This window comes from Myripristis murdjan, chromosome 9, assembly GCF_902150065.1.
Source record: "Myripristis murdjan chromosome 9, fMyrMur1.1, whole genome shotgun sequence".
Lineage (NCBI taxonomy): Eukaryota > Metazoa > Chordata > Actinopteri > Holocentriformes > Holocentridae > Myripristis > Myripristis murdjan.
In genome coordinates, this window is record NC_043988.1 from 29378968 (window position 1) to 29405998 (window position 27031).

The 27031-nt window shown below is 40.6% G+C and overlaps 2 protein-coding genes across 2 annotated transcripts; both read right to left on the minus strand.

The window, feature by feature from the left end:
- Positions 1-181: 181 nt before the first annotated feature.
- Positions 182-12223, minus strand: nipsnap1 (nipsnap homolog 1 (C. elegans)). Its single transcript, XM_030060323.1, has 10 exons — positions 11998-12223; positions 9950-10077; positions 9261-9306; positions 6993-7087; positions 6555-6625; positions 6240-6380; positions 4012-4043; positions 3802-3896; positions 2619-2702; positions 182-839 (listed from the first exon to the last, which is right to left on the minus strand). The coding sequence occupies exons 1-10, from the start codon at positions 12072-12074 to the stop codon at positions 775-777; spliced, it is 834 nt and encodes a 277-aa protein (XP_029916183.1). The 5' UTR covers positions 12075-12223; the 3' UTR covers positions 182-774.
- A 3324-nt stretch (positions 12224-15547) lies between these two features.
- On the minus strand, positions 15548-26761 carry lrrc74b (leucine rich repeat containing 74B). Its single transcript, XM_030059701.1, has 10 exons — positions 26612-26761; positions 25637-25853; positions 24377-24519; positions 22828-22960; positions 22106-22312; positions 19250-19359; positions 18269-18384; positions 17749-17827; positions 15829-15924; positions 15548-15728 (listed from the first exon to the last, which is right to left on the minus strand). Exons 1-10 carry the CDS (start codon positions 26759-26761, stop codon positions 15606-15608), a joined length of 1374 nt encoding a protein of 457 aa, XP_029915561.1. The 3' UTR covers positions 15548-15605.
- Between the last annotated feature and the right edge of the window lie 270 nt (positions 26762-27031).

Below are 27031 nucleotides of genomic sequence, written 5' to 3' on the forward strand. Positions count from 1 at the left end.
TCTTTGCCTCCTTATGCCTTATATTTAACACTGACAATGGCAAAGAATGACACAATAAATTAAGGGGGCTTTTATTTTGAAAGAGTGCTTACAGCCGGAACTCACATATATCATGTCCTTATTTGGTAAGTGGAAGTTAAAAATAACAACAATAATAATAATGATAATAATACAAAAATAAAAATATTTCCACACATTCATGAGCAAATAAGTCATTTTATTTATCGAGGAGACATGATTCTTTTTTTCAAATACACGAGGTAGACAAGCATTGTTCATGTCACATGAATCACCATAATAGCAATGAATCTCAAAATTAATACACTCACAAAAAGGCTTTCTGTTCGCTGCACCTTCAAACATGACTGATTTAATTCACAATCGTTAAAAACAGCTCTTAGCGCTACACAATCATAAGACATGGTTTTCATTATTTACCATCTCCAAAACACAACATCATTTCCAGCAGTTTGTAAGCCCATTTCCACATACTGCATTTGACCTAAAGCTCTGAAATATGAATATTTCAATGTACACACAGCTAAGGTGTCACTGTTGTTCATCGGCTGGGGTGCAAATATGACAAAATCAGAACACATCTGCTTTCATAGTTTGCAGTAGCACACTGATCATTCAGCAATTACATTAAAAATAATAAAAAAAAAAAGTAGAATCAGCACGACATAGCTTCATCTAAGTGTCAGTGGGTGAAAAAAACATTCGATGTCCTCTGGTTTTGGACATCAGGATATTTGAGATTCCAGCGCTCTGCTCTCACTGTAATGGAGAACTCTTGGTGGGAATCATTATTCTCGACTCCATGCTTCTGATCAAAGGCACTGAGGACAGACGGAGACAGACACTTTAAATAGTTTAGCATTCAGAGCTTCCTCGTTAAGACGACATGGCCTTGAACTTCCATTTCTGAACATACAAACAGAAATGGAGCGACTACAATTCAACAGTTTTTTTTTTTTTTTTTTTATCCTCTTCTTTCCTCTTGTCCTAATTTTACACAATTGTGATCCAGCAGAAAAAACAAACAATGTGGAGTTTTAGGTGCTCAAGGCCAAGGAAAGCTTTTAAATTACCAACAAGCATTAAAATTTTCAATTTGACCATGAAAAAAATACTTTAACAAGTTTACTGTTCTTACTACACCTGGTGGAATTATAACTCTACAAGCCCAGACCCAGTCCAGATCAAATTACTAAGCCCTGCTTCTTGCCTTGCACATTTCAAAATGAAAATTAAAACATTTGCTGGGTAATGCAAAATACCTTCAGTTCTTACTGTCCAATACAAATTTGCTTTATTAGCTCTGCCAACAACCTGGATGGTGGGTTAAGTTTTCATCCCATTTGTCTGTTGGCATGTTTTGTTGGCAGGACGTCTCAAAAATTACAAATAGATTTCCATGAAACTTGGCAGAATGATTGGTCATGGGCAAAGGCAGAACTCATTCAGCGGGCGTGGCTTCTCGTTAAAACACATTTGACTTTTGAATGAGGAAAGGAAAGATTGGTCATGTGGCAAGGATGCACAGATTAATTTTCTACACAGATTGGCCAAAGACGGCTGTCACAATGCATGCAATGTCCAAACAGATTCACACAATCCCAAGAAATTTGTGGAAAGGAAGAACTGATTGACTTTTTGACAAGTTTAGATTTGGCCTAACTTTTTTTCTCCCCGTTTTATGATCTGTTTCTTTTGTTTTAATTGCTGTTTTAATTCCCTTTTCTTTCTATGAATCACTTCGTAACTTTGTTAAGAACAGTAGTATTTAAATAAAGTTAATATTATTTATTTGAAATGACTTGAGGAGTAATACATTGTAATGGTTCAGCTAGCCCACTGACCTGTCTTACTTTAGGGAAAATAGTGTCTATTCAGCCCAAAAATCTCAACTAGCATCACAAGACCAGATTTGTTGAGAATTAGACAGACCTCAGGTGATGTAAACCAAACACACAAAAAAACAGACATGGCTTCTGCACTGCAAACACACAGTGGCCACTTTATTAGGTCCACCTGCACAATCTAATCCAATCCAACTGTTGTGCCGTAAAGTTTACTTTTCTGCCTATAATGCTCAGGTTTTCTTTTTGTCACAGTAATAGAGGTGTTCATTCACTTCTATGTTTGGCATTGAGCTCATAGTTAGTGCTGCTGTTGGACTGGACTGCATTTTACTGAGGGGTGTTTCCAATATTCTGTCCCCCTCATGTAGATAAATAGGGTGGACAAAAAATTGGAAACACCTCTCAATATAATGTAGTCCAGTACAAGACCTCTGCAAACTACAACCTCAACAATAAGCATATAATCAAATTTACACATTCTCCACAATGTCAACACAAACTGATTATAAACTTTCTTAAAAGGTAAAATTCATGGCAGAGCTGTTGTACTGAACTGCATTAGATTGTACAGGTGAAACTAATAAAGTGAACACTGAGGGTATGTTCTGTGAATACATATATAGTGGGACTAAATCTATGCACACATATACATGTATGTGTGTATATGCTGGGTGTACATATATAAAATCTCATGAGACATGTAACTGGTAGATTCTTAACTTGTGACTGAGTGTGTGTGAGTGTTTCCTGTACCTGTATAGTACACACTGCTATCCCATCCCTCCTTCAGCCAGGCCGAATTCCTGGTCTCCTCCCGGGACTGGAGGCTTTTGTAAGCTTAGAGGAGAAGTCACCAAACCGCAAATTATATCATATACGGATGGAATTGTAAAACATTTACAAAAAAAATAAATATAAAAGAATCTGTTCTTGTAACGCCCTTCTAACGCCCACACAGTACTGACTTAACATAAAATGATATTTTTTCATATAAAAAATCAATTACAGACAGGCACACTGGAGACAGCCTTTTTTAGAGGAAGAATGTCATTGGGTTAGTTAAACTAAAGGGGGTCATGCCAATTAACCACTTTTTGCCATCATACACTGACTTGAAAAAAGCAAGACGTAAGAGAGGAAGTAATTCATATTTATAAAGCCAAATACTCTTGCTGCCAACAAAAAAAACTGCAATCTAGCCATACTATGTTATCTAGGTTGGACAATCCTAGATGACATTCAAAATTAAAATGACCTGTCCCGGCCTAAAGCTATCTCAGCAGATCGCCTGTTGATGTCCCATGTGATGATCATGAATTACAACAAAAAATACTGGACAGATTTGCACAAAACTTGGTGGGACAGTTGGGCCAGTCGAGAAGTGATGAACCTTTCAGGAAAATTGGCGTCAGGGGTGCGTGGCAATGTGCAGAATTTAACACACAGTGCCGCAGTTTGTGTTACATGTTAGTGTAACACATGTGTTGCACGTTAACACCTGAAAGGCTGGTCAAGGTTCAATCTGCAACAGGCCAACTTTCCCCACGGACGAGCCAAAAGAGGCGATTCTTATGACAACAGTGTTGCAAAAAGGGCAAGCACAATCAGGGCTGTAACTTACAGCTTCAGCCTTCGTAGAGGTGTGTGCTCTACTGAGTGCATCTTTCTTTGAATAGAGTTACGTTTCCATTCACATTTGACATTTAAGGGATCTGAAAATATGATTCCATTGAGGTTTAATTCAATAAGACTATTTCCTGCCTGAAGAGCTGCACTGATTCAGGAATGTTTGCATTGCTAGACCTCCATCTGTTTCAGCTGTCCAACAGGCTTTTGTACTGAATCCTCTATTATGCAATGAACAAGCCACTGTAGCTTCCTCTGTCCTATCTCTGAAATCAGCTGAAACAATGGAGCTCTGAGGATATGAACTCACCCCATAAGTGATGAACGACGTACAGGTCGCCAATCTGTGAGAAGAACCCGCCCACCGCTTCATTGTTTTCCTGTCTGTATTTGATCGCCCTCGCCCTGTTGTGAGGGATGTAAACAAATACCTGAAATATTTTTCAGAGACGCTCTCGCACCATATGCAAAATGACGTTCCTGCTTCATATGTTGAAGAAAATATTTTCTCAAGCCTTACCAGTGGTTGCCCCATTCAATCATGGTTCCTGGCTGATGAGAGAGAGAGGTTAAACATGACATAAGTTAGATAAGAGTGACAGACACAGCTTTGGACAATAAAGAGCTGTCTGTACATGTCATCCTATACAGAACTGATGCAAGTTACACAACAGCAGAAATGAGAGCATACCGTGTGTTGTACACAAGGTGCAAAAATGTGAATCATGACAGTCAAACAAGTTAAACAGTATATTATCGCCATGTTTATTTTGCACATATCAACCTAGATTATGCACCAAATGTAAGATCAAGTGTGCTGTAGCTCTTCTGCCCCAGAAACAACTTAACATGTGTCAGCTGTATCATAGCTGGTTTATGCAATCAGTGGCCACTTTATTGGGTGCACCACTCCATTTATGCAAACAGCTCACTCCTCCACACAGTGATTCAAATATAAATAAAGTGTAAGTCTAAAGCACGATGCACCGTTGAGAGGCTGAGCAAGTGTTCTGACTACATATCAGAACGGGCACGAATGCTATAGACAACTTTGAAAATGATATAATCAAAATGCTCTGTTGATGAGAGAGATCAGGGGGAGAATTTAAAGACTTGTTCAAGCCAGCAGGTGAGCCCGGTGTACCAATAAACATCTCAGAGCAACAGGGATGTCCAACGGGGGCATCTCAGGAGACACAACTCATCGAACTTTGAAGCTTTCCTGAATGTCAGCTAAGATCATGAAGATGACACTTTAGTCAACAGAAGATCAACAAAACTGGACAACTAAAGAGTGGAAATACGCTGTTTGGTCCTTGGAATCCTGCGACATAATATAATGTGAGAAGTTGGCGTAAAAATGATGAATCCAAAGCTTTATCCTGCTTGGTGGCACAGTGGAGGTTAGTGGTGGTGTAAAGGTGTGGGGGAATGTTTTCTTGGTACAAATTAGGCCCCTTTGTACCAGTGAAGCGTCATTTAAATGCCCCAGTGTGGCCAAACATTCACAGAGAGTCTACTCCTGACAAATGGACACCCACAGGAGGATCTCACACCTTGTCGCAAAGCATACATCATTTCTAGATGGTTCCAGGAACATGATGGAAGCTTTAGGCTGCATTCACCTCAGCTGTGGACATGTTAAAAACAAGCTCTAATATGTGAAAAAATGAAGATTAACAACTTAAAAAGGTATGGCGGAAAACAAACATTAACAACTGAATCATGTGGGTTTTAGTTACTCTTTAAGCAAAAAAGGCTGAATATACTTTTGGCATATCTCCTGCATGAAAACGCAGTTGCTTCTTATTTGCATTTAGTCTGGCATCCAAAAAATGTCATCAAAAAAATCTGAGGGACAAAGTGACACTGTCCAGCCATCATGGACCAAGATCGCTGTGGAAAAATTCTGCAAATTGTTGAATCCATGCCTAAAAGGATTCAGACCGCCCTGCAGGCAAAAGTCGAGTTCTACCCGGTATAGTCCAAACATAAGGACATAAGACATAAGGACATAAAGAAGTTTATTGTCATTGAGGTTACACAACGAAATTCAGTTGGCACTCTCTCAGCAGCAATTAAAAAAAAAAAAAAAAAAAAAAAAAAAAACGTAGCTGGTAGTGGACACTGAATGTTTAGGGATCCATACATGAAATCAGGTTAACTTCCATGTGATACAAATCGCTATATAACAGGTTTCTGCAGTCTAAAAGCACAGAGATGCAATGAATTTATGAATGCAGTCTTGTACTTTCAACTTTTAGGGATTTTCCAATGCTTTTCACCAAATTAAAGCACATGTTTCTCGCTAGTTGATAGAATCCAGAACTGACCGACTGAAACCAATTCCAAAGACTTAGTGGCTAATGATCTGTTAATAATGTGATACTTTATTGTTCATTTGTTTCCCCCATCATGAAGCCATTACAGAAAAGGATCAGCTGCAGAAAATCAAACACTAAGCCAGGAGGGATTAATGTCTTGCTCAAGGACACTTCAGAAAAGCAGATGTCATGTATTATTTCTGCTTCTTAGACCTGAGGCTGTCAAAGTTATTGATGCTCAGTCTCCAAACACATACATAGGTAAGTTTTATGCCAACCTGAAACCCAAGCAGAATCCACCATTTCACCACTTCTCCGCCTCATCCTAACAAGATCCCTGAGGGCCATGGACCACACCTTGAAATCTGCTGCTGCAGACGGTGGTTTACCAAATTAAAAGGTATTCCTTGAGTCATACGGTTACCTTGAGTTTGTATGTGCGCAGTTCGTAGATGTTGGGTCCTGGTCTGGGCAGGGGCTCATTCCAGAAACTGAACTCCAGGAGAAGCTGGTTCCGCCTTGAAATCAACATTTTTGCCCTCTCTTTCCGAAACTCTAAATATTCCTTCAGAGAGATTGAAAAAAAAAAAAAACATTTCAATGAAAAAGAGTGCACTGATGCTCTACTCGTCAAAACTGAACTTAAGTTTTGAAAAACTAGACTAATTCAAAGTTTAACATCAGTTTCATTGTACTATATTAGTGTCATGGATAAATAAATAAATAGTCTACAGCCAACCTTGTTATTTCTCAATTTGTTGAGGCATTCAGTCAAAGCTGGGTAGCCTCCTCTGTACCGCCAAAGATGCACTGCAGAAACAGAACAGCAGATGTCGCTGTTGCACTGTGCAAACAATAATAACCACCCACACAACAATGAGCTTCAACGTGTGATCAGTTTTTTCCCCCCTGGTGTGAGTTTGTTGATAATATTCTCTTCGCATAATGAGCAGTACAATGTACACTATCATATGTATAAATAGATGGTGTTTAGTCATGTGGCTGTGTGTGCAGTGTTTGTCTGCCAAATTATGTGAATCAAGACAAACAGTGCCGCTTGTGAAAGACAGTTTGACACCCACGTGTTCATACACAGATATGTGGATGACTGACTTGTTGCTCTCTTTTCTTCAAGTAGCGCTGTGGTCTGCTTATGTGCTGCTGCGAGGTTCCTTACCAGCTTGGTCCTGGTCCCCATACCAGGTATTCCAGCTTCCTACCACCTCACACGGGTAGTCCTGGTCCAAATGGAGCCTGGTCTGCACCTCTACCCTTTTGTCAGTGTACAAACAGTGCAAAAAGTTAGTACATACTGATCCTGCCAATTTGTCAACAAGCCAACCTCATAGTCCAGGACAGGGCTAGGCCACTGGTTCTCAAACTTTTTTCAATAATACATTTTTCAATACATTTGGTAAAAAAAAAAAGCGGTGTAAAGAGGTCCAATACAGCTCCATCAGTGTCTGAAACAACAACCTGATACTAAGAATATTTTGTCGGCTCTGTTTTTGCTTCTTTTTCCACTTCTTTCTCCTTGTTTTCAACTATATCGCTGCTACATTTCAATCACAAATTCAAATCCTTATTTTCTTTTTGTCTTGGCTTCCCGGTCACAGTGAACAAATGTCTTCACTAGATTATGACGGAACTTATTGAACTTAATATAGGATAGGCCAATTACTTTAGGAATTATGCATGGCTGATATTTTTTAAATTAACATTTTTTAAAAATCTCACATACCGCCTGCAGTACTCCAATGTACCCCTAGGGGTACACGTACCCCAATTTGAGAAATGAGATTTGAGAACCCCTGGCCTAGGTGATATATTTTTATCTTATAGATATTGTATTATGACACTAGATATCATCTGGGATATCAGATATTGTAATATTGAGAAATGGCATGAGTGATGTCTTTTCCTGGTTTTAAAGTCTGCATTACAGTAAATAAATGCAATTCTCTGAACTTATTTGACTGTTAGAGTGTTTTTATCATCTAGGCTACCTGCTTGGTCATCAGGTCCACATTACTGATGATTATCTAATAAAAATCTGTTGTGTGTCACAATATCCATACCAAAGTATTTGGTCAAAGATATCATGATATTAGATTTTGTCCACATCGCCCAGCACTAAGAGCAGCAGACAGTGACACACTGGAGGGCACCTGGAGAACGTAAACAGCTGCTGACGTTGAACTCCAACTCCCTGTTACACCCAAACATGACACTCCTGCCACTTAAAATTTAAGTTAAATTGATTCCTGCATTATTGTCATAGTTGTGGCTATATAATGCTGATTGTTTCATTTCTAATCTAATTGTTCACTGGCATTTGTCCACCATATATCAGGTAAATCTGTTCATCAGTTATTAATATTTCCTGCTGACAGACAGATACAAAGACTAACTAACTAACTAACTAACTACTACTAACTAAGGCAAAAAAAGTCCTTGGCAGAACTAACAAGGCAGTATTTATAAAAAGAGAGAAAATATGACAACATGACACTATTCATGATATTTGGGTGTCAGTTCCATGTACTGTATATTACAATTCTGTAACTGATTCAGTTCTTTTTGTACTGTGATTTGATATTATAATATGGTGCAATTTTGAATTACTTTAAAAGAGAGAAAAAAAACCACTCGACTATAGAGACCAGCTGAATTGTACTTCCAAAGACAATTATCAAGAGCACGGCAGCCAAATTTACACTGGATTTTTTTTAAACATTTATTACAGGAGTAGAGATGGAAATTAACCACCAAAACAAAACGCTTGAAGTTTTTTTTTTTTTTTTTTTTTTTTTTTTCCAGGGCGATCTTTATCTAATATTGTTCATGTCAGCTTGGAAGCTGGTTGTATCACCACAATACTTGACTTTTCCATAGCATTTTTTTCATACAACAGAGCTCATGTGTAACTCATCAGTTCTTACTAAATTATTAAAGCCAAGTTCTTCCACGCTTTTGAAGCAAAGTGTGGAGGTGCAGCATGCGATCTACATGTTGTTTCTTTCAGTCTTTGATTCCTGTGATGATACGCTCGATTTCCCCGTAAAAATATGTCAAAAATAACAACAAAATATGTCTTCGCTGTACTTTTAGTATTTTTCTATTGTCTTTGATGTGTTGTTGTCTTTGTCTTTGTGATACTGTATGGGCTGGGGGAAACAATATTTCGTTTTTTATGTACGCAAGGGCATAAGAAATGACTAATAAAGAAATCTTGAATCTTGAAGCATGGCTATTTAGAAACAGTAGAAAATAAGACACAATGTGCTCAAAGAGCTTAAAGATTGGGTGCCAAATCCTGAATGAAAACAGAGACTAGGACAGTCAAACCAAAAAAAAAAAAAAAATGTGGCATGTAAATTAGCATTTAAATCAATATTTTCCCAATCCCGAGAAAATATACTGAAAGCGTAGAGGACACACTCACTGTAGACTGTTGTACGCTTCCAGGCACTCGGGTTTGACATTGTGAACTGAAAGAGAGAGATCAGAAATGGACGTTTTGAAAATACAAGCAACAATCGAATTCTCCAACAAAGTAATTTCATGCTCTGATCCGGCAGAGACTTCTATATACAAAAGCCATTCACCTTCAACAGGCTATAGGCTGAGGCCAACACAGAGCTGGAATTGAAAGCCCTGCCTGGCAAGGTGTACGCCACAGAAAAAGATCAAAGGTGGAGGGAATGATGCACTTCTCTACAATGCTGTACACTCAAAAGAAAAGCCAGAGGGACTGAGGTGATGTTACATGCAAGACATCATACGACTTTATGTATTAATGCAGCATAACATATGACCAACAGTGCTCTACGTTTGTGGCAAATCCGTAGATGCTGAATTAACATCCTACGCTAGATCCCCGTTCCTGTGCTGCATTTAGTTTCCTAGAGGGTCACTTGGGCCACTATGCGTTAAAATCGAGTAATTATTTCACCGTTTTCTACAGAGACAAATTGGATGTCATATAGGTGCCAAATTGAATCCCATTCCGCATAATGTAGTATAATTATATCACATTCAGCTGGGTTTGACCCTCAGTAACCCCTCGCTTACAGTAAACAAGCACCGGCTCGCCAACAGCGCATTTCCTAATGGAAGAAGCTTCATGCCTACATTGAATTTTGTACAGGTTGCTGGTCTCTTTCTTTGACAGCAGGTTGGAGTGGGCATCTTTCCTGGCATCAACTTTGTGCACAAACAGGGAACGGAGCCAGCCTTTGTCACCACGCTCTGAAAACCTCCTACACAAAAACAGGATGAAAGAAAGTTGTTTTTTTAAAAAAGGCTCAAAGCGACGACACAGAAGAGAAGTTTTTGATATTAAATACCAAGACAACAGCAACAACAACAAAATAAAAACATCTTTCAGGAGCTTGGAGATGCAAGTGTCACATGGGCTGCAAGATACTTGTTCTAACATCCTTTGATACGAGAAACATTCATAGAGGATGAGTGAGTGGGCCTAATGGCTTGTGTCTTCAACATAAAAATCGTTTCACCCGCTGCTACTGTGGGCTGGATAAAAGCAGAATCCCGCTAACTTTATGAATTCTTATCATTTGTGGATTTTATTTTTAGGCTCCGACCGCGAACAACAGTCTGCTGAAGCCAGACAACGGAGAAATGAGACGTGAACCTGTGACGTCTATAGGCTGCCTTCTGGATTAGAGCTGCTCCAAAAAAAAAAAAAAAAAAAAAAAAAGATTTTGGAAACACAATTAAAGTGGCTGAAAAGTGACGAAGGAGGATTCGTCAGAACTTATAATGCCACAACATGAAACTCAACTGTTTTTATGCTCAAAAGTAAAAGAAAATACTAAATCTTTTTTATAATCATTCTTCTTGGAAAGAGAGATTACCCAAAACAAAAATCGTACCTATTGTGTCAAGGGGGAAAACTTCTGAATGAAACTGACAGATAAAAGAAGATTAAATCTTGAAAAAAACAAAAAAAACAACTGAACATCTGCACAGGGAGGTCAAAGGTCAGCGATTCATTGTCTCGCTCAGGGCGGCTTCAGCAAGGCACATGCTTGCCGACACACAGTTGGAAACGAGGTCATCCGGGTGAAGCCTTGGCTCTGCGACCACTAGGCCACACTGCCACCCAAGGCAAGCAGTGAAATTCACCAGAGTGACTTGAAAGCAGACATGCCTTCCAGAGCATCTTATCATCTGCCCTTCCAGTTTCACGGTTTCAAAATGTGTCACTTGTGTGATAAGCACGAGGAGGCTGCAAAATTCAGCACACATCTCTCAGAGGGTATTCAACGATAAAATAATGAAACATGGAGAAAAGATACAGCGGGTTGGGGGTGAGATAGGTTGACCGCATTCACGCCCGAGGCCCGACTATACATACCAAAACTGCAATCTGCACCCAGCATGCAGCATTAAAATAAAGCAAAATGATGATTATCCTCTGACTAGTGGCCCAGAGTGTTGTGGAACACCATCCAAATGATGCTTTCTTCCACGGAACAGCCTCCAGGGCCAAGAGGAAAGGGTACTTTAGCCAAAAACCATTACTGAATTCAAAGGCCGTCCTGTGCAGAATAGTCAAAGATGTTAAAGGAGTTAAAGATGTACATCTTGGACTATGGTTTACTGCAAAACAAAACAAAACAAAAGTCCCCTATGGAGGAGGAGGGTGGTGAGTTTACAGTAACTTACAGGGCAAAGTTCAATGATCCAGCAAATGATTAAAGCAGGTTGGGGAGACGTGTGCTATTCTTTAATTATGACCCTGGTGTCCTATCCAGAGTGGCATTAATAGTATGTAACATGCTTTCATAAAGTTAGCAGAAAAATGTTGCACTTGAAGGGATAAAGCACACACACACACACACACACACACACACACACACACACACACACACACACACACACACACACACACACATAATAAAATCAACTGCTTACTCTAGTGAGAAAAAAAAAAAACGCCTGGTTCAAGTCAGACCTTGCATGTATAGGCAAAAACAAAGAGGTACATATTGGAGTTCTTTTTGTTTATGTGTTTGTTTGTTTGTTTGTTTTTTAACTTTACGCAAGAACAGGGTGGCCATATGTAACAATTAGACGCAGGTTAACTTCTGGTTAGCAGCTAATAGCCGAGCGGTCCCATGCACAAGACAAAAACACACACCAGAGTGTCTCACCTGGTGCCGCGGTGCAGGCCGGCGGAGTACCTGACCACCAGCCGTCCCCTCGGCCACACCACGCCAGCCGTCGCCATGTTGCTCGGAGAAGCGGACAGTCTTGTTGGCGCTGGGTAAACAGGCAGTTCGGGTTAATGTTTAGCTGTGTGTCCGTGCCGTTTTCACACCGGAGGCCGCCGGACGTTTAAACAGACACGGGGGAGCGCCGCGCGCCTCCGTTACGCAGTGCGTCGTGATCAATAAGCACAATCGATCAGACCCGATAAGTTGAGCGTGGCTTGCACTAACGATTTGTCTACAGCAACATGTGAGTATGACAGGAGAATTATGGGGTAAATGATGCAACGGATGAAAACATCACACAGGTTCATAAGGTCACTATAATGTCATTAGAGTCATTAGTACCATTATAGGGACAAATACCAGAAAAAACTCTTTATTTCTGAGATTAAAGTTGCACGAGAAAACAAAATCTCACACATTTACAACTTAAATGTCGGAATTTCTGAGTTTTTCCTTGCAAATCTGTGAGTTTACAGGCTTAGAATTTTTTTTTCTCATAAATGTGAGGTTTTGTTTTTGTTTTTTTTTCCGAGTTATTTTATTTTATTTTATTTTATTTAGTAAATTTATGACTAATCTCTGAAGTCCTGAGGTTTTTTTTTCTCTGAATATTCTCAAAATTTCTCTGAATTTTTGAGCCCCTTTTTCTCATAAATTTGTGAGTTTTTTTCCTTGAAAATTTATGACTCTAAACTCCCTCCAGTATTACTGTTATCATTTCTTGTTTTTATTCTTATTCTTATTCTAATTATATTTTATTTTAATATATACTAATCTTAAACAATTTAGAATAGGCCCTAATTATCAACTGCACCCTTTCTTAGGCATTCATTACACAACAGTAGGTAAATTTGCAGCTACACTTTCGCAACACTTTGCTGGTAATTTCATAAACTGTTCAGTTTCTGACTGTTGTAACTTGTAATTGCTGTGGCTGCTAGGCAGTTAGCCTGATCAGCATTAACTAATGGCATGTAAGCATTGCCTTAAAGCAACACAAGGCAAGGTTTTTTATGTAAAAATAACCCCGTCTTATCTGCTTAAATCACAAAGGGGGGGCTGCCATAAATAGAGTGTCTCATCCCTGGAATGACCCTGTTTGCCTGCGGTGTCGGGGTGGCCTGTAGCCTGCGGGCACTTCACCAAAAGGAGGTGAAAAACTAAAAGTTAAAAGAAAAAAAAAAAGAAAAAACCCACCCTCGGAAACTCCTACTTTGTAATTTATCATCAGTCTGTGATGTTCGGCGCCTTCCAGGGGTATTTCTGTGACAAAATGTTTTTTTTCGCCTTTTCAGTGTATTCACTATCCTTCAACCTGCATCTACATCGACTTCACTCAGCGATTTTCTATAGGCCTGTTTCCCAAAATGACTCTCAACAAGCTGAGAGAGGGCCTGAACTTGTTGCATTCAGAGATACATTATAAGAGTAGGTGGAGAGCGCAGGAGCAACAGTAAGAGAGCATGAAAGGCTGCTGTTGTTGTTTTTGTGTTGTTGTTGTTGTTTTTCCAGTAAAGAAAAAGTTAAAGCCGCAGTGCTTACTCTAAATGTAATATGTCTTGTGGCTGCATTGCACTGCATTTCACAAACTGGCGTCCTCGCCTCGTCTATCCTGTGTTTCCTTGTACGATTTGTGCAGAATGGTGGCTCTAAAACGAATCCCTCGCTCTTTGATTCTGAGGGACTGACACTAATACATGTTTGTCTTTGATGCTGTACATAGGTTGATGTTTTTGCTGTCGGCACTGGAAACCTTGCGGGGTAATAATGTCATGTTGTGAGCGCTTGGCCAGGTATGCATGTGAATAAGGAAAACTACACAGCAAAGCAACAAGATGGACACACAAAAGCAAGGGACACAAAAGAAGGAGAGGACATTATGTCACGGCAACAGCTTCCCAAATTTGAATTGGTTCCCCAAACCCCACATTACACCACAATGTCTGTGCCATTTGAATTTTGACAGAACAGAGATTCAACTATTTCACAAAGTACACTTTACATAATACAGATTGGTGTTTCTAATCCCACATGCATGTCCTGGTTATCAGTCTCAAAACATTTCTGTTAATGACACAGTGTTATGTTTGCAGCATCCAGAAAAAAATGCATAGTTAACAGTACAACAAATTACAAATAATTTTGACACCTGGCTGGATTAATGACCTGTTCAAGTAGCTCATAAGCGTTGGTGTGGCAAACCCTGTCACCACTTTGTCAACAACACATAGAGTTTATGCATTTGGTACCCATTTGAGCTCACATACTGCACAGTGACATCATGCCCCTTCCCTCTTTCATATGTTCCTTGCACAAATGCGAGGTAAATGCATCAAACTGTTTAGGGCGGGCTGTTCATTTCAAAGCAAAATTCTCCTGCCGAATCACAGGCTGGCCGGGTTTTGAGCATATGAGCGTGCTGCTGTGTGCAGTTTGCTGATGTCACGTTGCATGATTTCTGTATATTTATGTTCAAAATTTTTCGCACCGTTACCTCTCACTGCTATTTTGAGCTGCCACTGTGCAAAACTGCCAGCTTTACATGCAGCTAAAACAGTCCTCATTGTTAAACCCCACCCATCACGTATGTAACACCCAAGAGTTTCTGTTCTGTCAGCCAACTCTTGTTTTTTCTATAACTGTAGATAAACATATTAACATAGTACTACATGTTATGTTAAAATGCTCAGCAATACACAAACATGCACACTAACCTATCACATGCCCATCATAAAGTAACTATTTATGTACTGCTCATATTTTGTTTGATAAATCCAGCCTATCAAATCCATTCCAGCTGTAAAGTGTGCAGACCTAATGTGTGCTTTGACTTATATCTTCCATGCTGTTTATACTCTGTAATGCCTTTTACTTTTATTACCAATTATCATCCACAAAGACGTTAAGTTGAGCCAACATCATCAGTAGAGGGAATGTTGATGTTCAGAGGCACTCAAGGCGGTCCGTAGTCTTCTGTTGGCTTTATAACTCAGCCATTTCCTAAACTAGAAACTCTACCGTAAGACAGTCACAAGAAAAATGATTTGCATGCATTTCTCTGTCTCACAACTTACCTAACGCTGTCTGAAATGCAGTAAAAGGATCTGTTACCTAATACCGGACCGCTGTGTGTCAAAGCTGTCCACTGTCTTCTATTAGACTAGTCATACGGTACTTAAATCCCTTTCAGTGCTACCCACTTTCAGTTCTTGTAGCACTCAGTGTGGTGCTCTTAGATCCTCTCCATTTTCCAAATAATGTAACCCACTGACATTATATAACATTGAATCAGATCTTTCCTCAAATGATACTGAATGCTTGCATTGTGCGTTGATGTTCAATGAATCAACATTGTTATATTTCACCGACCGTTTTCTTTTGGAGAAAGAACTCTCTGAATTACCATTATTTGCAATTGACTGGGTATTTAACAATTTTTATTGACACTAAATACATTGCACTCATCAGGATGTGCTGTCATGGCTCTGTGGTGCGTGGAGCTTTGACGAAGCTCCCTCCATCCTTTTGGCACAAAAGTACCGCAATTACAGGGTTGCCCCTCCAGCTTTTGGTTTTCCGATTCTGCGTCCGTGTTTTACTACAAGGGAGGGGAGTATATCTTTCACGGCACTGCGCAACTCCTCAAAATCCTGGTTGACTGCGATGTCCTGGAGAAAGTGATGAAGAGAGAAGTGAATAGCTTGCCTCATGCAAAAAGAAAAACATATACACGGACATTTACCCAGAGGAGAAACATTTTTGACTTACTGAAAAGTCTAACATCTCCATGGCTGACTCCGGGTTTGCCTGTAAAGACTGGAGGACCCCATAGCAGCCGGCACTCTGAATGGGGTTCCTACCAATCTGGCGAAAAGGAAACACATAAGCCCCATTAGGAATATAAGATGCCAAAACATAGACATTTTACTTTGAAGGGAGTTCTTTACAGTCATTGCAGACATTTTTTTTAAAGGTAGAATGAGTAGGATTCCTTTCGTTAAAAAAAAAAAAACAAAAAAAAAAACAATGTATAGATTAATACAAAAATAATTCCTGTCAAGCATCACTTCTGAGCCACTAGAAGTGTGTGTTGGTGTGTGTCGCAGCGCGCAGTGCCAGGGGTTGGCTTTCACTCGCTGGTGAGCACTGAGGCAGAGGATGAGGATGAAGAACGATGCGGTAATGTCTTCTGATGGGTAGGTAGGTGCCGACGGGTCATTTTTTTTTTCCTAGGATGGTGAAGGAATGTTTTACATTTCATTCTATCGCTGTCCTACGAAACAAAAACTTGGCTAGCTTAGCCAGAGACAAGGAACCAAACCAAAAAAACGCAAATGACAAATCACTCATTCTGCCTTTGACTAGTACCAAATCAACTATTGTCTCTAAAGAAGTTTCCGTGATAAATAAATACAAATAATAACAAAAAACAATAATCAGAGGAAAAAGAAGATTGCTAAACTACGATCCTGTTCACATTTGTTTTTAGGGTCTGTCTCAGCTGATCAAGTGGACCGCACTGCATACAGCTGTGAGTAAAGATCAATGTGCACTGTGATCTAATCACCGCATCCTGATGCAGCCTCGTCAACACTGGAATGCTGCCTTTGCAGAAGGAAGGAGCGTGTTGAAAGAAGTTTGCTTCTCCAGTGAAATGGAGCCGTCTGTTGCGTAATTCACAAAATAAATAAATAAATAAATAGATTGGTTGGGCACAACTGCTTTGTTAATGGTTGAGATGGGGAATGGGATGGGCTGGGAAGATAAATGAAGACAGGGAGATGATTCTTTTTAACTGTGCAGGAATATACCAGCCAGAAACACAAACATCTAACCAGGAACACTAATAATGGTCAATTATCTCTTCCCAAACCAAACTCCCTAAAACACACAGTTGTATATACAGAGCCTCCCCTGAGTGGAGCCCATTAAGCAACTCATACAACACTCTGCAAACAGTAAGAGTGGAGCAGAATGGCTTGGTTGAATGTTTTTCCTCCGGTCTTTTACTTGTTTTAATCTTAGTTTCTTTACTTAATTTTGCTGTGTTTCTCTTTCTTTCTGTCTGCAGACAATTATGAAAGCAAATGGGGATCCAGATGGGACGGGACGGGGGTTAGTGTGGGTAAAGTATCAAAGTAAAGAAAGGACAGAAGCAATTATGATGGATCTGAGATTGATCACAAATCCAATCCGCGAGTGATCACTTGTATCTCACACCTGGCGTTATCCTTCGTCTGGTGCATTTAAGGCACATGGTAATGCCAGGTGTGAATGGCAATCTGCATCAGCTGTGTGCTTGATCACTTTAGTGCATAGCCGGCACAGCCACTGAAAGAACAGCTGCTGTGGCTATGCCTCAGAAAGTCACAGCGAATGTGTCTTTAACCAGCGGGATCGGCTGAAACTACCAGTTATGAACTTTACCGAGACCACTTGCATACACAGCCACACTCTCAAACTCCACATTCACCTCAGGTTTCCATGTAATCAATATGAAATGCTCGGAGAGTAACTCAATTTTATGTGAGGGGTAACTTTTTCAGCCAGCCGAGATGAGTCCCTCAGAACTATGCTTGGGTGTACACATTAAAAAGAAGTACAGTGATCCGTTTATTTATCCTATTTTATCCTTTGATGCCCCCCATTGCTTTCGAAACGAGAACCAATCTCTTTTCAACAGCTTACATTCAGGGATTTGATGGTCTTGTTTACTCTGAGGCCCATGGCGAAGCGGATGGCTCCTTCAGGGGGTATTTGGTTGTTGCTGCGGCGAGAAACAAATGCACGAAAAAATAAAAAACAACAATGTGTGTTGGAGTGTGAGGCAAGCAATCAAAAAGTGTTATTCATGGAGGTGGCACAAATGTCTTTTTAAAGTTTTCGAGGCGAGCTTTACTTTGCATGCGAAGTCAATCAGGAGTCAGGTAAGAGTGAAATTACTTGAATGTGATGCATAGGTATGGATACAAATGCAGTATTTCTAACAACAGTGAGCAAATTGAAATCACCGGGAGTTTCATAAAGAATGCCTGTTATTGCTTTTGCACCACAGTATGACCAAACAAGGTACAACCTGGAGCCCCTTCTCCTTTCTCCTTGATGATGGACTGCTCTAAATTGAATGTGCAACCTTTGCCCTCTTTTTTTTCCCTCACTGGAAGCCGTGCTCTGACCACCAGATACCGAAGATAACAAAGACTCGTACCTCACATTCAACTCCTCCAGAGTGCTGTTCTCCTTAAGTGCCTCTCCCAAAGCGATGGCTCCCTCTTTTCCGAAGCCATTACACGACACATCCAGCGTCCTGAGGAATAAGTTATCCTGGAGAACAGAAAATGAACGTGTCATTCGCAAACCAGAACGCAGAAAACAGATACGCGGCCGTCTCAGATGCGGCAACGTGCAACTTCAAGAAATTTGCCAGCGAGATTAAAAACAAGGAGCAATGAAGCAGATCGAATTAGAGTGAGCGAGGAGTATAGATCCGGCATTAATTAATGAGGCTCTTGGCACATGAATCTATCAGGTTTGTCAGAGTAAGGGGCCGATCAAGGTCTGCTGGAAAATCCTGGTCATTAAGATCTGCAAAAAACAAAACAAAACAAAACAAAAAAAAATGCTTCTTATTGGCCCCTCTGGCCTGAGATAGCACTTCTCAAACCAGTTCCAAGTTATTAAGTGAATTTCATACATAATATGTGCACATGTACATGCAAATGTACAGTAATATTGGCATTACATATATTTAAAAGCTGTAATAGTAGTGTATTATTGTGTTGCAGCTGATTATTATCATCATAATTATTGGTGTTGTTCTTCTTCTTCCTCCTCTTATTGTTATTCACTTCATATTGAGCAAGAGTATAAAGATATTATGTTATTAATATTGATATGTCTTTTAATAGGCAAAATTTTTAAAATTTTTTTTCAAATGTATAGTGAAGCCAAATAATTTACATGGTTGTTGTGCAAACTAATACTGTCTGTGCATATGAATACATAAATACACTTACTTGTCCTACAAATACACAGTATTACAATAATTTGACAATAACTTACCCCTGTGAAGCCTAAAATAACAGTGACTGATATGAATGTGTATCTTTTTTTTTTTTTGGCTTTTTTTTTCATGCCAGTAGTTGAAAAACTAATATTGTGTTCAAACACCGGTTTCTGGGTGTATTACCCTGAGGCTGTTGGCCAATAAAACTGCTCCTCTCCCTCTTATGCAGTTCCAGGCCAGACTCAGCGATCTCAAACCTGAGTTCTCAGACAGACACTCAGCTAGGCTTTCACCTGGGGATGGAGAGCAAAAAAAAAAAAAAAAAAAAAAAAAAAAAAAAATCAGATCTGTCAAAATGAAATGCCCTGTTTCACAGTGCAGTGTGGTGCATCCATCTGGCAAAAAAATGTCAACCAAGTCTACTACCCTTATGAAATACAGTCATTTCCTTACAATTTGTGTAATTAATGATTTTATAAATGCAGATGTCACTTTAAAAAAAATGCTGGGTATGTCATTTTGAAAACTCCTCAGATACACTGGCATGGAATGAAACAGGCACCGACAATTTCTTTTTGAAGACAGCAATTCTTCTCATTTCAGTGCTTTTCCTAGCTTAGCGGTAAGGTATCATCAGTGATACTTTTCAAGATCAGTCAAATTGTTGCGCACCCCACATCTTCCCCTTCCGCAAAAGCCACGTATTCCCATTTAGATTCCACCGAGATGACGTGATTGTGTGTTTCATGGCTTGAAAGCACTAGTGGCTGAGGACTCTAACGCAGACAGCAGAAAGAGAGATACCCATCATCAAATCACCCACTTTATCACAGGAATTCCCTTCAACGCATGGCACTCACCGGCTCATAGTCATAAAAACTACACTCAAACCTGGCTTGGTGGAAAAGCAATAACAACATACCGGGAACCTCATAAATGTCAGTGTGTTTGATTGGCATTCTTATTCACGGAGAGCTATATGGAAGAGTGCGCTCAAAACGCGGGAAGATGTCCTTTGATATTTCAACGGCCGAGAAAACAGAATAAAACACACGCAGATGAATCACAGCCACACGTGTGAAGATGAGAAACAATGGCCTTTCCCTTTTCCATAGATAGATTTATTTTTAATTTCCTGGATCATATGCTTAGTGGCACCTGGCTTGCCATTTTTCCACCAGGTGCCCATCACGAAGCCCATCCACATGGTAATCGACAGAGGATTTTTATGAAGGCAAATGTTCTCGACCTTTGAATGCCACAATCTGCTGCAGTTCTCTGACTACTCAGCAAATAGAGTACAACACTACAGCAGACTAATACTGACTCTGTGTATGTGTGTGTGTGTGTGTGTGTGTGTGTGTGTGTGTGTGTGTGTGTGTGTGTGTGTGTACTTCAAATACTTCAAATGTAATAAACAGAGGAAGAACGAGGTTGTTGGCAGCAATATTAAAAATGTCTAAACAGACCAAGAGAATAGCGCAGAAACTCAGACTTGCAGAAACTCAGACTTGAATTGTAACTCAACACTAAATTGCATAAGGCAGAAAACGTTTGCTGCCCCCTAGTGGTTGATAATTTCAGTCAAGTTGCACTTTGGGCCACACCCAGTCAGTGACATGACGGCAGGTGTTTTCAGCAGCTGTCGATGGCAATGCAGCCACATTACTGACTGCCCAAAAGTGCAACAAGACTGAAAGTTTCAACCACCAGAGGGCAGTGCAGATGAAATTTAATGGTGGTTTGGAGTCACTCTTTAAACTCAAACTCAAGCAGAAAATCTAAGAGAAAAAAAAATTCAGCAGTTAACACACACTGATGTGTGCAGTGCAGAAACAGCGCAGCAATGAGCTCTTAGCACAAAATTGGCAACAAAATGTGAAACATAAGATTTAAGTTGAAACAGTGGATTTTTACACGCCACTGGATACCAACACAGGTATGAACTTTAACATGGATAAGCAAATTTAACTCTGAAGTTTTAGTTTGTTGTAAAGATTTTATACTCAGAGTCTTGGTATATTCAAACATATTTAACTAGCTTATTTTATAATCAAATGTAACGATGGTTTTGATATAGGCCCACGTATAGGCCTTAAGCTGTTATTAAAAAATTATCTCAACTATCAACTCTGTGTGAGCCACAATACAGAGCCATTCATCTCTACCTATGCCGCTTTTAAACAGTGCCCCCTACTGGGCAATGTGACTTAAACTGGTGTGACAACATCGGAGTTGATACAATTTACTCTGGCTCTCTCTTTTCCAGATTTAATGCTGGATGCTGCTTTGCCTGTCTGGGTAATGTGTGTCAGGCTTTTTCAGTTGGAGTTAGTTACTTCGATTGTTTCAAGGTGCAATTTGTTTTATATTGTTGCCTTAAAGTCTGACTTTCACACCGTTCATAATTGTATTCTGAAATGTCTTTTAAACCTCTGTGAACCTGAACCGACCGAATCTTTCCACATCGTGTCTTCCAGTTTTGTTTCTTTCCCTGTGGCAGAGAGGACACCCCTCCTTGCATGCAGCATGGTAGAGCTGAAGGGCGGTGGTCACCTTCATCACCCTCTGCAGTGTGCAGAGGGTGATGAAGGTACATACATTTTTATTTGTGAGCTGAATGCATCTCTCCTGCTGTTTTTCAACCTATAAACTTTGCTTGTGTCAACACAGAGATAGTGGAGGCCTATTATGGCTTATTGGTATAAGTACAGGCATCACATTTGGCCCCCCGGTACACTGTGTTGGGTCACACACACACAAAAAAAGTTAGTTTAGAGACTTATGCAAGATATCCATTCATTTTATCAGCCTAAATCACAAAGTGGGGCTGGGGTAGAGAAGACTATCCCATGCAAACTAAACTGAGACCCAGTAATTCACTCCACGAATGAAATTCCAGTGTTGGATATGGATTTTTCTGCATCCACAGGTGGTGACAGGTTAAGACAGGAGTACTAATCATGTCCTAAACAACAGGGGTGAGTTCTTTTAACAAATATGCAGCTATTGGCACATAATTGGCCACTGCGCCCCTACCTGCGAGCTCTCCCAGGGCGTTGTGGCTGAGGTCCAAGCGTTTTAGCATCGTGTTGGCGTTGAGGGCGTCGCCGAGGTCCGGGGCGACGAGGTCGTTCAGACAGTTTCCTGACAGGTTGAGGTTGACCAGCGTGGTGTTTCCCGGCAGCATACTGGCTATGGCCTTGCCCCCACGCTCCCCAATTCTGTTGTCTGACAAGTCCACCTCTGGGATCGACACACAAATGCGCTACAGGTGAAAGGTCATGCACGGTAGAATAGGAACTAAGTCGAAAGAATTTGGGGGGAATATCTGAGAGAAATGTGTTTGGCGTTTCAAAGATAGGAGTCCTTTTTCACAGATGCATTGGCAAATTTCTGCAGTTGCATCAGAGTGATACATATTGGACACACATTACACATAATATACTTATAGTAACATAATTACTGCATATTAACAATTATTAGAAAACGTGCCAGCCAAAAGTGCTTGCATAGGAAACATAGGACTCCCTCAGTGTGTGTCTATAATATACATATCCTCCATAGATCTCTGAATCATGGCTGTGATTGACAGTCAATAAACGTTAAATGGAGAGCTCAGATGCTGAGGCATGTGCGGCGCTATATAATTGTGGTGAGAGTGACATGTGAGTGGGTGTGTGGTGGCACTCTTGAGGTCAGGCAGCAAAAGATAAGGACAGAGAAAGCGTGTACAAGCTTGTGCTGCCAGGAAAAATCACCTTTAATGTAACAATTTTCCTTTAACATCTCCGCCACTGCAGCTCCGCCCATTCCTTCTGTCCAATTATCTCGCAGGTTCAGCCTCAGTACTGAAGTGTTGGTTACCAGGGCAACCGCCAGTGCTTTGGTGCCCTGCAGACACATTTTCACCCCAAAAGTGAAATTCGTATGTTTGATCACTGCTGTTTGTTTTCTTATCTGTGTTTCCCTTAAAAGAGTAGAGTAGATGGTACTGGCGCAGGTAGGCACAGAGAGATGCAGGCATGTATAGGTGTTAAATATGACACAGTCAGACAAACGAAGCAGAATAGAGCTGTGCGGAGGCGTGGGTCAGGCATCAGGCTTGGAACATGAAAATTATAATTTCCAGAGTGGCAAATGAAAAGTTGAGCCTCATGTTCGCTTGATCTTGAAAGGGTGAATCTATCAGAGGGTGTGTGTGAATGAATGCAGCGTATCTCAACATTAAGCTTCAATAGACCCGTAAGCCTGACTCAGTAAGATTTGACAACTGCGCTTTTTTGGCTGTGCTGCCCGGCTGTGATTGACTGGCAAAGACGTTTTTGAATCCAATTGAATCTGCCTGAATGACGCCACTGAAGCTGAAACCTGCATGTCCTTGTTAAGGATTGGATTTTATTTGGTGAAATGCAGAACCTTAGCAACGCAACGGATAAGTAGTGGCCTGTAAAAATGTCAAATTGTGTCGCTAAGAACTCCAGGCGCCGCATTTTCACATTTGTACAGGATGTGCTCTTCGCTCAGAGATCCACCCAGTAATCAAAGCTTGAGAACACATTCACATGTATGAAATCTTGTTGAATGCCAAAATTCTCAAGGCGGTATAGGCAAGAATAAGTGTCCTTCAAAAAGCAGGAATATCTCCTCAAGGGTAAAGGTGCACAACATTTATATATTCTGTTTTTTGTTTGGTTTTTTTTTCATTGCATAAAATAGTTCCAGTGGCCTCACTTCGCAAAGCAAATGACCCTCCACTCTCTCACTAGTGGACGTGCAGCAAGAGGATCTGCATAATGGGCTACCTCTGCCCCACACGCAGACAATTTCACATGCAAGATGTACTGCATAGACTCTGTATGTAAACACATTATCTACTGAGTGGGAAAGGGCTGACCACTTCTTGAAGCTCAGCTGCACTGGGCATGATACACAGTCCACTCTTGCTCATGAGCAGTGGAAGCCTGGGGGGCAGTGTGACTTTGAATTGTGTGACTCATATGCACTCAGAGGTCTGTGTTGATCTGAAACAATGCCAGGTATAATCTTATTTAACATGTTTAGCTTTGGCCGGATTCACACAGAGCTTGCAAATGCACTTGGTATGCGTGTTTACGTCCACAGCGAGGTTGAAACATTCGTATATCCTGCATGAAGGCAAGTTAAATTTGGCATATCTGTTGATTTACAGCGATAAAGACGAAATACAGACCTTCTTTTCACTCACAACCCTGTATTGGACTACCCAAGGAAAGTGAAACTGAGGTATCTACTCTTATGTGTAATCAGGGCAGCTGACACCGGCTTTACCTTAGGCCCCAGGCCATAGTGCATCATGGACACCTCGCTGTTTTGCATCTGTCGCAGGAAGCTACAGGCCGGCACCACCTGTAACTTCTTGCATGCCTTCATGTATCGCGTCTCTCCTGTGTGGTCGTATGACTTCTTCTTTTCTGAAAAATAAATGATACACCAGCTAAGGTGTCTGTCAGAATCATTCGCCATCAGTGCCCCAATGAAAAAGGAAAGATAGGGCATTTTCCTCCAAAGAGGGCCTTTTCAGTGTGAAATTGAAAATTCCCTCGTGGCTGATTTCACTGCGTCTGGGGAGCTCATTCATACCAGATGGTTTCTGCTTCTGGTGCAAAGGAAGCCTGATACAAAGAGCTTAGATGAAATCATTAAGATGTAGAACAGGGCTCCACATGTGTGGGTGAATGTGTGGAGGAGTTTCTGTTTTTTTTTTTTTTTTGTTTTGTTTTGTTTTTGTTTTTTTGTTTTTCACTTGGAGACTGTGATGGAAGATGGAGGGAAGCAGAAAGGGAAGAAAAGGGCTGTTTAGGTAGTCAGCAAGACACATGAAGTACCTGACACCTAAACCTAGGAAACATTTTTTATTATAATCATTTTCTGGAAGTTTAAATTACTGGGGTTAAATTGAAAAATGTAAATTTGAAAGTAACAAGAGGATTAAATAATTAGATGTGAGCTAAATTATTGCTAATTAGCTGCGCTGTTGTTGTTCTGGTAAAGCCACCAACAACCCATAAGATTTTTTTTTTTTTTTTTAAATCAAAATCAGCTCCTACTCTTGATTGACATCATAGGTTACACTTACACAGGTATACTAAACTGCACAGGTGGAGGACATAGTGAAGGAGAAACAGTTGTACTTATTAATGTTAGTATTATTAACTTTATTATTCAATGTGTACACTGGGCAAATTTTTTCCATAGACACAACTGAATAAGTATAGGAATATTACAGAAATATTAAAGGTGACAGTTCTGTTCTGCCAGTTCTGTTCTGTCTCTTTTCATTAACTGGGACCTGTTATAAGAGTTGATTTGAAAGAGATTTTGTAAAAACCCTGGATGTCTGCAAGAGGATTGAGATCAGCTCAAATGCATGACTCATGATCAGCTAGCCATTTCTTTTCTTTTAAAGCAGAGAGAGAGAAAACCACACACGCTGCCCCCCTAGCTCCCCGACACCCTTTATAATCATTTGTAATGAATTGCCCGCCTTCTTTTTCTCCCTGTCTTTTAAAAACAACTCTCTTTCTCTACCTTCCACCTCCAAGTCAGTGTCGTAGTCCTCATCGGCACTCATCACGCACGCCCTCGCTCCCTGTTGTTCATCTCCCACCTCTTTCTCTTCAACCTGCTCCTTGTCTATCTCCTCCACTTCTCCCCCTCTTTCACCTCCGTCTGGCACTTTTTCGTCAGAGTTCGCCCGTGTGCCCCTTGGCCTCCCTGAGTCGGTCTTTGTCTGGGTCGCTGTTTTCTAGATCGAAATGAGAAAGAAGGCTTGAGGACACTCTGACCAGTCAAACCCCAGCTGCTATTGGTATTCTGAACGGGGAGATTTGATGGAGGCTGGAGGCTTCAAAGAATCTTTCGAGTGACTAAAAGTGATGCTCATGCTTGAGGCTACAGACTTCACCTATCCGTAAGGACGGATGGACCATTTTACCCGTCTGCTGAAGTGTCCATCCATCTGTCCTTCCATCTTTCATAACTTCTTAACATAATCCCTTCTTTTTTTCATCCTTCAGCATAATGTGACGTCAATAGGGAAAATTATATTTCATGATTCATGGGTTGTAGCCCTCGTGCATTATACTTTTTACACTCACCATGGAGTGTGCAACATTGTGAGCTGACTACATAAGAAGCCAATTAAAACTGACTTTCAGGGTGGGACTCAGAGCAGCCTCTGTTTAATAAATACATGGGAGAACAGGGGTCAAAAGAGCTATCCATAAAAGGAAAATATCCCGTCTTTAGTCTGGCTATTTTCCCTCTGGCTATTTTTGGATTGCCCCGGGCGAGGAAACTGCTCAGTTATGCATAGAGACGGTGTTTGTGGTGTCACATGAAGCCATGCTGGTTTACAATACCCCTTGAATTTTTGCCAGTGATTCAACTTTTGTGTCTAGTCTAAATCTCAGTTTCATCTAGTTCATCTAGTCTATTTCCCAGCCTCTGTGAAGAAAAATTAGCTTTTGAAAGGTCCCACCAGTGTGTCACCCCCCCACCTACCTGACTGTCCACACTTTCCCTGCTGAAGTCTTTCAGGGGTCCAGTTCCTGTTTGTCCCCACTGCTCCAGCTCACCTGCCGTCTCAGCGGCTTCATCCTCCGGCACAGAAGGCAGAAAGACATCCTTTGACCTCTTCTTCCCAAAAACCATGGCGTTGACACTGGTGAATCACCTCATTAATGTTGATACTAATACCAGGATTTAGATATTTTGCTGCTGGGATGCGGGAATCAATTGATCATTTTGCTAAGTTCAGTTTTTTGGTTGTTTTTGAGATGGAATGGAATGTAGAATGGAACAATACTAGTGTTGTTTTAAAAATCACTGCACTGGGTTTGACTCGGCCGTGCAACCTATCTTGTTCAACGGGAGGGTCAAACTTTCAAAACAGCAACTGCCAAGCCATTCAGCTGACTGGCT

Excerpts from the sequence above, each read along its gene's own strand:
- nipsnap1 (XM_030060323.1), bottom strand. The coding sequence starts at position 12,074 with ATGGCGACGGCTGGCGTGGTGTGGCCGAGGGGACGGCTGGTGGTCAGG. Across the intron at positions 10,078-11,997 it reads GGCCTGCACCGCGGCACCAG|GAGGTTTTCAGAGCGTGGTG; the intron begins GTGAGACACTCT and ends GTTTTTGTGTAG. Across the intron at positions 6,381-6,554 it reads ACAAATTGAGAAATAACAAG|GAATATTTAGAGTTTCGGAA; the intron begins GTTGGCTGTAGA and ends ATCTCTCTGAAG.
- lrrc74b (XM_030059701.1), bottom strand. The coding sequence starts at position 26,761 with ATGGTTTTTGGGAAGAAGAGGTCAAAGGATGTCTTTCTGCCTTCTGTG. Across the intron at positions 25,854-26,611 it reads GGGAAAGTGTGGACAGTCAG|AAAACAGCGACCCAGACAAA; the intron begins GTAGGTGGGGGG and ends ATTTCGATCTAG. Across the intron at positions 24,520-25,636 it reads CACTGACTTGGAGGTGGAAG|AAAAGAAGAAGTCATACGAC; the intron begins GTAGAGAAAGAG and ends TTTATTTTTCAG.